Genomic DNA, 13611 nt, shown 5'->3' with positions numbered 1-13611 from the left:
CTGTCCCCCATTTCTTCCTCTTGATGGTTGCCCCACTCCCAAATAGTGCCTCTTCTGCTTTCATGTTTAAAATAAGAACTTAGAGGTTTAAACAAGTGGAGTGACTGAGCTATTTGGAAGCAATGATGAATGGTCTTCAGCTGTTTTCTGTTTCTGTATCAAAATGTTTGAGCCTCGGTCATCTTTAAAGAATAGAAGTTTATTTAGATCATGGTCCTGGAGACTGGGAATCCAGGAACATGGCTCCATCATCTCTTTGGAATGAGGTGAGGGCCTCGTGCTATATCCTGCCATAGCAGAGGGCACTCCATGGTGAGAGCTGTGCCAACTCAGGCCCCTCTTTTTTTTTCCTATAAAGCTACTTATGTTCTCACAGAGCCCTCTCTTGACCTCATCCAATTCTAATTACCTCCCAGTGGCTCCACTTCCAAACATTCTTAGCAGTGAATTGGGGGATTGAGTTTCCAAAATATGAACTTTGGGGAGACATATCAAACCACAGCACAGTAAATAGTAAGCTGATTCAGTTCTCATGGGCTCCAAGATCTTTATGATTCATGCTTTGTGTTGCTCTAAGTGAGCAACCACCACCCCCCCCACGCCCTGGCCACCGCCACAAAAAATCAACCTGTCAAACATTAGGTGCCCTGTGAACTTGTTTAGGACTAACTGTGGGGACAACCGGAACTCAGGCTGAGAATGCTGAGAGGGACCTATGAACACAGGGTGGATTATGCCAGTTTTACCAAGTCTACTCACCCTCCCTCTCAACAGGTTCCAAATGAGGTCCTACATTGAGGGCTCAATTAACCACATGATAACAATAAATTAGGATTTGTGAGATGGCTCAGTGGGTAAAGGCACCAAACCTGGGAACCTGAGTTTGATCCCCAGAACCCACATAGTGGAAGGAGAGATCCAACTCCTGAAAGTTATTCTCTGAAATGAACATGTGTTCACCACTCAACAAATAAATGGGGAGGGGGACTAATAAAAAGTTTAGACACATCTTTACTGAAATCATATAGATTTTTTAACATTGTTCTTTAAACAAAAAGTTGCATGGTGGTAGCTATGATGGGGGTTAGAGATGATTTAGAGTAGACAGAGGTTCTATGTGGACACCTTGCCATTTTATAGAAGGACTTGAGCACCCATGGATTGTGGTCCCCACCAGAGATCCTCCTGCTGGCCTGATTCCTGGGAGGAAGTTCCTCCCCAGCCCTGGAGGAACTGATCCTTATTGAGTATTGCCTAGGAGCTGGAGGCTGTGCAGTCACTTTCAGGAAGGGAAGTAGAGGGAGGTCAAGGTAGGCCTGAGAACGCCTGAGAAGAGAAAAAAGTCTTGTGATCTGAGGGAGCAGCTTCCGAGGGTTGGGAACACAGGGTTTCCCCTGTGGCTGGAGCCCTCAGATTTCAAAGCTGAGCCCCCACACTCCAGTATTTGGAGTCCCTGCTGTAGGTTGGACCACGGTCACCTTCTTCCCATCTACTCTTATGGATCTCTGTGTCCTCTTGAGGTAAAATGTATCCTCATCCCTCGTCATAATCGAGGAAACTGGGGGTCAGGGTGTATTATTGGAAACAAAAGTCAGATGCAGAATCTTGAGGTGTTGTCTGTATTGGGGGATGGAAAGGTCAGAAATTAAAAGAGCAAATGTGTAGAGATAGAATTTCACCCCACTTGATAGGGGGAAGGCACTGTGTGTCAGAGGGCAGACAGGTTTTCCTGGAATCCCACCATCAGCTGTTTTTCTGATGGAGACTTTCCAGTGTCTGCTGTCTAAACCCATCCTGCAAAGCTCTGCTGGAGGTTTAGAGCCCTTGCTGCCTTCCTGACATGGGCTGACTGGCAGGGACTTTGCTCTGTCTATGTTCCCCTAGCTTCTTCTTTGCTCCTGTGGAGTCTACTCTCCTTACTAGCTTCTCTAAACCCTACACCCATCCTTCATTGTGTGTGGCTCCAGATGTGTGGGATCTATTAAAGAAAATGTTGAAAAGGAGAAATCCAGAGATGATGTTCCTCAGGGGGGAAAGTCGGCTTTTTTTGGACATTACTACCCCAAAGCCAAAGGCACCATCTGAAAATAATACTTAAATGACCTTTAACTGATGAATGGTGTGAGCTTGCCTCTGCAGAAGGAGGCAGGAAGGCTGGTGGCTGTGGCCCAGCCATGTGGCATTGTGTGTCATGTCTAGTGTCAGAACTCCATTTCCTCATCTGTAAAATGGGACCAGTGAGGCTTGGTTGAGGCTTAATGAGAAGTATAAAGTCACAATAGCACAGATTGGGTAAGCTTTGAAGAGCACAGAGCCCCAGCATCTGTTAAGGGGCCACATGTGATGATGGCCATTTTGCTGGTGACATTTCGAGGTGGTGTGGAGGATCATGGTGAGAGATGGGAGGGTGTGCATGTGTCCTGAATTGCTTCTCTCTTCCTTTACAAAGCCACTGAGATCCAATAGAGGGGGCTCCACTCTCGTTTCCATCTCAAACCATACCTTTAAACACCAAATTCAGATTATGATTCTTCACTTCAATTCACAGTGGGTACTCAGTTCCAATGTGTGCTGTTGGGGAACAAGTCACGCCAGACCACAGCACTGGGCATGAATGGAGGCACAGATACAGCTCCATTATTCCATGGTTCCATGAGTTGACTGATCCTGCTGGTCACAGGAACACTGAAGGCATTGTTTAGGGAAGGGAGCGTGAGTGCAGCTGCTAAATGAGTTGTGTGATTGCAAGTGCCATTCATCCACCCAGATGCCAACTCGGCATCTCTTCCACCCTCAGCTTGTTGCTGGCATGGGAGGTCAAGGTAGGCCTGAGAACGCCTGAGAAGAGAAAAAAGTCTTGTGATATGAGGGAGCAGCTTCCGAGGGTTGGGAACACAGGGTTTCCCCTGTGGCTGGAGCCCTCAGATTTCAAAGCTGAGCCCCCACACTCCAGTATTTGGAGTCCCTGCTGTAGGTTGGGATGGTGGGATTCCAGGAAAACCTGTCTGCCCTCTGACACACAGTGCCTTTCCCCTATCAAATGGGGTGAAATTCTATCTCTACACATTTGCTCTTTTAATTTCTGACCTTTCCGTCCCCCAATACAGACAACACCTCAAGATTCTGCATCTGACTTTTGTTTCCAAAAGAGGCTGTAAGCCTACAGCCTAGAGTGGCTAAAGGAGTTATTGAAGTTCAGATCTCAGAGCCCATGCCAGACAGTCTGAGTACACCCAGGAGATGGTGCTTTACCCAGCTTATCCCACGTTACTGAGATGCCTGCTAGAGCAGGTCACCATGAGTGTGGCTCCCAGAATTCACACTTTCCTTTAATTCCTGAAGTGCATTTTGCTTTAGATGGGCTGCATTAGTTTCCCATGGCTGCTGTAATGAATCCTTCCAAACTGGGTGATAAGGTTTTTTTTTTTTTTTTTTTTTCTCTCTCTCTCTGAAGGACAAATTTCCAAAATCAGGTGCCTTATCGCCATAGGAACAGGAAAATCTCTCCTGCTGGTAGCCTTGAAGTTCATGGACTCAGGCTGCATCACTTCCATCTCTGTCCAGTGCTCCCTCCCTTCCTCTTTCCACCTTCTCCTGTCAATCATAAGAACTCTTGTCACTGGGTTTAGGAACTGCCTGGATACTCAAAGATGATCTCTTTCCAAACTGTTTCATTTAGGTTCACTTGCAAAGACCCTCTTCCCAGTAAGTCTCCACTTTCACAGGTTTGAGGACAAACACACCACATTTTGGGGATCACTGTTCGATCCAGTGAGTGGAATGTGGATTTCCCTTTGAGAGGTTTGTGCATGTACATAAAGTAGTGAGAAATAGGCAGTCCAGGGGATATAAGGAGGTAGGTGTATCAAGAACTGGTGTGGGCTGGGTGGGTTAGACAGGAAAAAGAGGAGGTAAGAGGCAACCAGCAGCCACCAGGATTGTGTCCTAGAAGTACTGACAGGCAGATGTTGATTGAGATACAGAATATGGGAGAAAACAATGGGATCTTTCAGGAAAAACAGGTTTCCAAGTGCCTGGAACAGAAGACACATTGATTTTATGGGAATCAACCTTCACTCAGGAATTTAGGCCCTGGATGTATGGGGCTTGCTGTGCTTCCAGTGTCGATAGAAAGAAAGGGGAAATTAGTCAACCCTATTAGGCTGGGTATGGGTTACAGCCAGATCAGCCAGCACCCAAACTGGTAGCCTTTGGTATCCTGTTTAAACCAAGGTTTCCTCATCCATGGTTGCACAGTGAACTGGCACAGTGGGCTCATTCTTAGCACAGCATGCAAATGTGGGTGGGAGAATATGGGCTTGGATAGGGCATGCCATTCATAGCAGTGTGGGGCTTAGAGACACTAAGCATCTAGGGGCAATAGGAAGAGGAAGGGGGACTTCAGGGACCACTCTTCTTTATCCCTCTCTACCTGGCAATTCTTGCAGCAGCATCCATCATTCAGAGGCCCTAGAGGGGTACATACAGACTTGCTGACAGCCAAGAGTAGAGTGCATGCAGATCCCAAGACGAGGTGCCTTGCTCTCAATGCAATGAGCCCTAAAAACTCTGCAAACATTGCTGATGAATTGCCGTTGGCTTCTCAGGCATCATTTGCTCACAATTATAACATGGAGAAGCTGCAAACACCCGTTGAGTTTGCTGGTCCACCCTAGAGCAAATAAAATCCCTCTCTGAGGCCCACACTCAAGCAGAACTGATTTCTCTGAAGCTTAGAGGCAAAAATAAAATCAGATTTAAATCTCAGGAAATTGTGTATGTTTTTTTTAAATCCACCTATGTAAGCCCATATTTAAATGCTAATATTTGGAGCCTACTGGGATGCTACATTTATTTTCTTCCTTAGCAGCAATGAGAATAATTTATTTATGAGAATTCCAATCCTCACCTATTCTCCTGAGCCCCTACTCCTATTCCCACCCACCAGGGATGGTGCAGTCCCCTAAGATATTTAAAACCTACAGCTCACTCTCTCCCCAAATCTCATCCTCTAAATGCTTCTACCATTTTTGCTTCTAGAACTCCTGGAGCCTTTCTCCTCCCCCAGCTCCCCTGCTCAGTCACTAGCCGCATGGATTCCACCATTTTTGTCCTCCTTGAAGTACTCACTGAGCCCCACCAAAGCCTTCCTTTGTTTATCTATCTATAAACACATAGAACAAATAATGGTATCCAAATTCGTAATGAGTTTAATACGACTAGGGTCAGATCCCCCAAATCCAACTCCTAGAACCACATTGGGCCAGAGAAAAAAATCCTGCTGGTGTTTGTCTGATGATGAAGACTACCACAGAATCCACCCTTTTCTTCTGCACCGTTGTTCTCTGAGGAGCTGGCCAGCAAATTCTGGGAGGTCCCTATTCCACTGGTTTTAAAGTGCAGAGTATTTTCACTCCAGAATTACCCACTTTTTTATTTGTTTGTGGTCCTGACACCCACATCCCTTCAAACTCTACAACTGAGAACCACGAATCTGCTTTGCCAGCGGCTCCACACCAGCCTCCAACAGAGAAGTGCTGGTTGGAGGGAGGAACATGTTTCTTGCAGGCTGTCCTCTCCTGCCAACATCCCCTCAGCAGGAACATGGATTCCTGCTTCTAGGAGTTGAATCATCATTGTGATTTTGAACTCCAAAAAAGAACAGCAACATCCTCATCATTCCTGGCCAGAGCCCTTAAAACCGTCCAGCAGCACCCTCCTGGAAGGACTGTCTCTGTCTTCCAAGCTTCTAGATCCAAGGCATTTTGTTTTCTTTCCTTTGTATCCTGTCTCCTGGTCCATCTCTAGAGGTAGAAGCCGGTTCCTATATTGTCACCGTTGTGACTCCTCCACTTTGCCATCGGTTTCCCGAGTCTCACAGTACCAGCATACCAAGTCCCTACATAAAGTGTCCTGTTAGGCAGATCCTGTGTTCTGCTTCCTGGCTGGACAGCAGCTGCACCACCACCCCTGCCTCCTCTACTCACCCTGCCACTGTGACTATGGAGAGCGTGGTTTTTTTCAGAGAACATGCTTTCTCCTTGAGTTTACAACTGTGGTGGGCAAATGTTCACTTCTGGTAGCAAGGCAAACATAGCTCTTTAAAGGTGCTATTAACTTTAATTTGGGACCCTAATAATAGCTGAAATAAATGCTCATGTCTTTAATACCAGCACACAGGAGGCTGGGAGACAAAGGCACGTGGATCTCTATGAGTTCAAGGCCAGCCTGGTCTATATAGGAATTCTATATGGGAATACCCAGTGAGACTTTCTCCCTTGTCCCCTGCCCCCATCACATTACTTTCCATCTCTAATATAGAATAAGTGATATAATAATGGCTGCCTCACACAACTCTGATAAGGATTTGTGTTATGGAAAATGAATACTCAGGGCGTTTGTTCAGAGAAGGACTTCGGTGGATGGTGGTACCATTGCTACCCTCTGGAGGACAGTCTTCCTGCTCTTTTCATGTGGAAGGCTTGTCCACCCTCTTATCCTTGCACTCAGAGAAGTCAGTGTGCTCATCAGCACCAGAGACTACCTAGAGTCCCCATCTGCCTGTCCCACTTCCTCCTGGAGCCAGTGTATGAAGATTCCCATGTGTGGAGTCAGGCAGAGAGTAAATCTGACTTCCTATGTTCCCCTGGTAATGCACATCTGTGGTGCAGAGGCTAATTACAAGGCTGCTGGTGAGCCAGTTTCCCTTATGTTACCTGAATGCTTGGCTCCTGTTTTTATCTTCCCTCCTCCCTCCCACGCTCCCACTCTCTCTCCCTCCCTTCTTCCTTTCTTCCATCTATCCATCCTTTCTTTCTTTCTATTTGTGGTGGTAGTGGGGCATACTTATCTGTGCTCACATACAGAGGACATCCAGTGGAGGAGGTTAAGTGTCCTATTTTATCACTCTCCACCTTATTCCCCTGAAATACGATCTCTCACTGGACCTGGATATAGGTGGTAGCCAGCAAGCCCCAGCATTTTACTTGCATGCTGGAATCCAAGCTCAGATCCTCTAATTTTCCCAGCAAGTGTTCTTTCCCTCTTTGTCTCCTATTTCTTGCAGAATAACATTGTCCTTAAGCATGATTTTTGTCCTGTATTCTCCCACCATGAACCCAATGCTTCCTTCTCTACTAATGTTTTTGACACAATGAACACACAGCTTGTTTGTGGGACACCACTGTGTGGGACTTTGGGCATGGCTGACCTTTTCTGGGCCTGAGACGTTTATCTAAGACAGAGTTCAAACACACGATGCCTTGTAGAGAACAGAGAAGAATTCCAATACTGGAGTTTGAGTTGCTGGTAGGGAAGATAAAAACCTGAGCCTGGTGATTGCCAGAGATTCCGAGGCTCTGCCTGTACCTCTATCTATTTTCTCCCTCCTCTCACCATGATGACTTTGTTTCTGTGTCTATTAACTCTTCCCACTAACCAAGCCCTCACTATCTCCAAGTTTCTTTCCCTTTTCTATAATTCTCTTACCCTTACTTGATATAAACAGTGATTCTTGTAGTAGGTTTGTATGTAGACAGAGATTTCATCTTAGACATGCTTTACAGCCTCTCACAGCATTCCCACAGGTCAGGGCAAGCAGCATATGTTTAAGAATACTGACAAGATTCTTATAATGAGCCATATTCTTGTCCAGTGGTGTAGACATCATGGAGATGTTCTGGGGACAGGGGTGGAACAGAAACAGTAGCAGAAACAGGCTGGTCAATGGAAGCAATGGCAGCAGCCTTGCAATTGACACAGTAATCTTTGCCATATACCATACAGACACTCTGGTGAGCATGCTCATTTTACTGACACCTCAGAGCCCAAGCAGTAAGGACAAAGCGTGGTAGTGAATCTCAGTTGTTGGTCTGTCTCAAATGAGCGACACATAGAGAATTGCAAAGCACATATCAGGGTGGGCATGTAGGGTCCTTCCAGAAATGATTAGAATGTGGGTAGGCCAGATGAAGGGAAAGGCTTACTTATGCATATGGGCAGTACTGTCCAACAGACTGGGTGACCCAGATAGAGTAAAAGGTAGAAGAAAAAGGATACCTAATGTGCAAGCTCAAGTCTTCTTCAGCAGGAGTGTGTTTGCTGCTGATATCAGATACTGGCTTCAGCTTCTGAACGCACACTCTCACCAGCTGTTTTCTGGATTCTGGGAGCTCAGTAAATATTGGACAAGTGAATAAGTGAACAAAAATATTAAGTACCATTTACATTCCCAGATGTGTTGCAACTATGTTTGTTGTAACAGGGGCTTTTAATGCCTACAGGTAATGGGTAGATAATGTAGCTGTCTCGGAGGCTGAGACATCAAGCACAATGGGATATTCTCTGCCAGCACTGATGTATAAATTGTGGCGTAGACTGCTAGGAAAGCTGGAGAGACTGGGGGCTTAGAGAAAAGCTTGCACACTGCCTCCCAGGCCTCTCCTTGGGGCTGAACTCTGTGGGTGACCACCTAGGAGATGAGGTCTGTTTCTTTAAAATTTATTTCCCTGTCACTCCCAGGAGAGAGAGACAAGAACAGACGACACAGTCCTAGGTTCTGGTTTATCTGTCATCCTGTCAGTTCTGGTATCCATTCATAAACTCTTATCCTACCTATTGCTCTAGATCACCCTACAGGAGAAGGTCATAGAGAGAGGAGCCAGTGTAGAGGAGAGTTTCCCAGGCAATGGTCAGGTTCAGAGGAGGTGGACTTCATCATTGCTGTGCACACGTAGGCGTGAAGCATCTGTAGATGATGCTCATGGCCAAGGTCCGCCGCAGTGACTTTCTGAGTCACCAAGAAAGTGAAGTGGAGCCACTGTCCCTTCTATCCCATGTAGTCTTCTTATACAAATCATCAGCCTGAGTGTATATTAAGCAATGGTTACTTTACATAAGGCCTGCAGTTTCTGTTCGTAGTACTGCATTGTGGTCAACTTACTTAAACTTCTGTTGCCAGTTTACAGTCTTTCTGAGGTTAATCGTGACACTCTCCCGTCCCTGTAAGGCAGCAGGTACTCATGCATGCTCTGCGGGGAAAGAGGCTAGGTTCCAGCAGTTCCTTTTGAGATGGGACCCCTGAAGCCAGGAGATGGAGCCACTGGCCATTTTGAGTCTGGTGTTCATGCTAGGTCTTTACACCGAAGGTGTAGCAAACTCTGGTGACGGGCGGGGAGTTCACCAACTCCAGGCTCTCCACTCAGGCTGGCCTCTCTGTGGTACAAATCAGGCTGGTCCCAGGCTGCCTGCAAACTTTCCACTGAGTGCCTGGGGCAGCTGCAGCTTCCTGCATTCTCCTAGATCCGGATCAGGGCTCCAAGAATTGATCTATTAGATTAACTGGGAAGGACAGAGTGGAAGAGTGAATGAGCTAGGGAGTGAGCCTGCGGAGCGCAGGAGCTGTGGGGCCGTGTTTTCTATGTAGCAGTCCCTCCCTTCTGACTGGAGTATTAATTGCTACATTACCGCTGCCATGTAGGCAAGACTGTCAGCAAAGCCTGGGAGGGCTCCAGCTCCTCCCTCCCTGCTCTGCTCAATTTCACTCGCATCTCAGTCTTCTCTGAGCCCTAGGTACCCTGGCAGTGCCGTCCCAGCCCTGGCATCCCGAGGTGCTCCTGTGGTGAGGACTTGAGTGGACAGAAGGAGGGGGTGGAGAGGGAGGGAGGGCTTGCCCTGCAGGCTCTCTGGATGCAGAGCTGGACTCGCTGCAGAGGCAGCTGTGCTGTTCCCGGAGACTGGTTTCTGGGGTGCATCCATCTCACAGGGTTCACCTAGGCAGGCTCCAAGGTCCGGAAGCACACGAGGTGGGTGCCATCCCTTCTGGGTGCTGACCGAAGTACCTGCTTCACCTTTGCCATTATGAGTGGCTGCTCCAAAAGATGCAGACTCGGTTTCGTGAAATTTGCCCAGACCATCTTCAAACTCATCACCGGGACCCTCAGCAAAGGTAGGGAAACCGGCTTCCACCATTGTGTCCTGCCTTGATGTGACCTGACTGGTCACTTTGCCTCAGTGTGCCGAGTGTGTCACTCATGGTGTGTAGGAGTCTTGCTTGAGTCTCTGAGGAGGCTGGGGAATAAGCACCTGGGACCAGAGGCTGCTGACAATCTGATATGGCCCTGGGCAGGTAGGCACCCCGCCAGGAAGTTCAGGAGGCTGTAATTGCCTGGAACTTTAGAAATGGAGTTGGCGATGTGTGGCTGATTGGTTATAGATGGGCAGAGAAACAGAACCCTTCCCGAAGTCTGGGAAGCAGCTTGGCGTGACTGGAGTTATAAAAACTTATCCTGGGAGTGTTGTGTTTTGTTGATAAGAGAGAGATTTGATGCAGTGGGCTGCGAGTAATTGTGCACAGCAGAGATGCTGAAGGGGGGCAGAGGAGGTGGCCCTCCGGCTGGAGTAGTTCTGCAGTGGCAAACTCAGCATCCTGATCAGCTCCGCAGTCAGGACCGAGGCTGCTCCATTGGGATTCGGGGGTCCTGTGCTCCTGGACTCTGTCCACTGATCCGCTGTCTCCAACAACTCTCCCCCACCCTGTGCCTGATTTCCTTGCTTCTCCAAGTACTGAAGTGTCAGGAGGTTTGCTGATTAACTCTGTGTGTGGCCGTGGAGAAGAATCAGGACTACACACATATCTCCAGCCCCCAAACCCAGCCAGCAGCCCTGGTAACCCTCCTGACAAAAGGGAGGCTAACTTCTCAAGGACTCCATTTGTTATCTTGTGCTCAGGAGGGTGGGACATGGAGGGGAACTCAGGCAAACTTTCTGGGCATAAATTTAAAGGAGGACAGCAGTGTGGTGTGGTTCGAATGGCTGGAAAAATATCTTTAAATATTCACGCCCTCTCGCTGGAAAAATAAGTCTTTTGGGAGGGGGCAGACACCAGAAGCTGCAGACTCAATTTTCATGCAGGAAGCCCACAAACCTTAGAATTCGAGGAAGCAAAAGCTGTGGGTGGCCATATCTCATGACATTGCCCAGGCACCCAGCTGCATAGGGTTGGCTGGTGTCAGTTGTGTGGCTGCTGTGGCGAGGATTATGAGAACCCCTTACCATCTCCCCTGGGTCTTGAATGACTCCCATCCTTTCCGTGGTCCTTTCCTGAACTAGGACATTGTCCTTCCAGGATATCCTGGGGGAACTGAGCATCTAGCGTTGAGGGTTAGGAGGCCTAGGGCAGAGAACAGGATATGAGCAGGACACAGCTGCAGCGATGCTCAATGGCTTCACTTCCAGAAGAAGAAAGCAGGGGGAAGAGACTGAACAAAGTTCTCCATTTGTCTGGGACAAGTAAGTGTGTTCTAGAACCTCTGGGACTGAGGGACTGACAGGTGAGGTAGTAGCATCCTTCCCTACCTCCACTCCCTGATGTGCCCCAGAAACAGCTCCAGCCCAGATAGAGGAAGCCTAGGTCTCAGCTCTGGTGTTGCCACCTGGGAAAGCCACTGCCTCTCCTCTCTGTGGCTTTTTTTTTTCATCCATAAAATGAATTCATTACCTCCTGCTGAGTGTTGTTGCAAGGGTCCAGGAAAGCCACATGCGGAATTCCTTCGTGGAATTCATTGCTGCATTCAGATATAAAGACGTGGGTCAGAGGCTGAGATGGGTGTGCGTGTGTGTGTGGTGGAGGACCCAGCCCCAGCCCTCTCCAGAACCAAGATCAGAAACTCTTTAGCTAACTGCAAGAGGGCCTATATACCACAGATTGACACTATGCACCAGAAGAGATAAGCATGAGAAAGTGAGTCAGCAAAGGAAAGAGTGTGTCCAAAGGGTGTGTGTGTGTGTGTGTGTGTGTGTGTGTGTGTATAAGAGAGACACAGACTTCTTCTGGATAGAGGAAATATTAATATTTTAATAAGTGAGTATGAAGATATTTTCTCAATATTTATGGACTGGGCACCTACCTCCCATGTGCCACACTCAGACACTACACATTATTTCACGGATGCAAATTCCCCTGCAAGAAAAGCTGAGACTGGTGGGATGCAGATCCTGCAGGGATCCCACTTAGACATCACACTGAGTGCTGAGATGAACAGAAGTGGGGCAGGGAGGGTGCTGTAACAGTAAACACAGAGGGCAGATCCCTGGGAAGACTGGGGGATTCTCTAAAAAGTAGCTTCTGAACAGAGATGGAGAAGAAGCAGAGCTGGGCATGAGAGGGAGGTTAATGTCGGCAGAGTTGGAGAGTTGGTGGGTCTAGAATGGTGATCACTGCAGAAAGGACAGCTGTGCAGAGGCAGGACACACAATACACACACACACACACACACACACACACACACACACACACACACACACACACACACACACATGCGCACACAGAAACTAAGGTCCACCTGATGTAGAAGAGTCTTGGTTGGGACCTACGCTGGGGACCAAGTGGCTGCCTGGCCTTCCTCTGATCTGCTTCAATAGCAAGTTCCCAATAGCTAGGTCTCGGGGTTGCAGCACACAGCAGGCATGGGGAGGACTGTGTCTGAATTTTACCTCTACCCTTAGCCTCAGCTCTGCAGAAAGGACCAAATGTTTACACAGCCCTGGCTCTGAGCCAGACATGTGCAGGGAGAGTAGTACTGCCAAACCCAGGTGTTGGTTAAATATTTGTTAAATAAGAGATGACACCAGGAGCTGGGCCAGACCTGGAGCTGGGTATCTGAGAAAGGTCTTCACTGAGTCCAGAAGACAGGCTTTCCAATGTGTATGATTTAGACTCCATCCTGTGTGGACGCATTGTGATTGAGTAATGTTTTCTGGTTTCCATTCTTCTTTCAGCTATCTGTTATTCACTGCACTGAATTCTAGATTTGCAACAATCCAACTCTCCAAAGTAGGCGCAATTTCTGTCCTTTCCTGAATTGGGAAACCAGTGCATCTATCACGCTCTTCTTCTGGTCTAGGGAATGTCTCCCTTCTCTATGTCATTGGGAATGCCTAGGCAATGAGGAAAGATCAAGCCCAGCCCTCCTGCCAGCTCCTGGTCTTTAATCACCTTCCCTTCATGCCAACACCCAATTTTGAGACAGGTCTAAAGTACCAAAACAACCAGATTTCCTACCTGCTTTAGGGACAAATGCTCAGGTCTCCTTGCATAGGTATCTCACTGGTTATGAGTTTTGCCTTCATAGCCCTGACCACAATTTGTGATCTTCATCCCTCTTAGTATTATTCAAAAGGATACCTTCCCATTAGCTTTACACTGTAGGAGGGCAAACCACACACTCTCCATTTCCACTGTAACCAGGGAGACTACATCTGGCTTATCAGCAGAATTAGGTGAACACAATGTATTATAATGCAGAGCCACCAGCCTGTGGTCCGGAGGGGATGCCTCATATAGGTACTTTCTGGGTATCACTGTGCATCACCTGCCCCACACCTAAAGGGTAATGCTAGATGAACTCTGTACAGGAGCAGGAGCCTTGGCCACATGAACCCTTCAGAGCTTTACCTGGACCTTCATATGGTCTCAAAGTCCTCAGAGAGGAACTGGGCAAGCAGACTTTTGGCACTCTCCCCACTTCAGTTCTGTTTGGATTTATTTTAGATCTCTCCTCCATGATTTGCTTTTGCTTAAAAAAAAAAAAAAAAAACAAGTTCCCCAGCTGG

The 13611-nt window shown here is 47.7% G+C and overlaps 1 protein-coding gene across 2 annotated transcripts in view; it reads left to right on the top strand.

Annotated features, from left to right (window-relative positions):
• Positions 1–9858: 9858 nt before the first annotated feature.
• The window catches only part of Kcnip1 (potassium voltage-gated channel interacting protein 1), a 373163-nt gene continuing 369410 nt past the window's right edge, over positions 9859–13611 (top strand). For both annotated transcript variants that reach the window (XM_035447796.1, XM_027425208.2), the window contains exon 1: positions 9859–9946. In XM_035447796.1, coding sequence (XP_035303687.1) covers positions 9859–9946 — 88 coding nt within the window. The remainder of the gene's footprint in view (positions 9947–13611) is intronic.

The sequence above is a fragment of the Cricetulus griseus genome, chromosome 7 (assembly GCF_003668045.3).
Source record: "Cricetulus griseus strain 17A/GY chromosome 7, alternate assembly CriGri-PICRH-1.0, whole genome shotgun sequence".
Lineage (NCBI taxonomy): Eukaryota > Metazoa > Chordata > Mammalia > Rodentia > Cricetidae > Cricetulus > Cricetulus griseus.
Note: the sequence above shows the minus strand (reverse complement) of the source record. Positions and strands in the feature narration are given on the sequence as shown.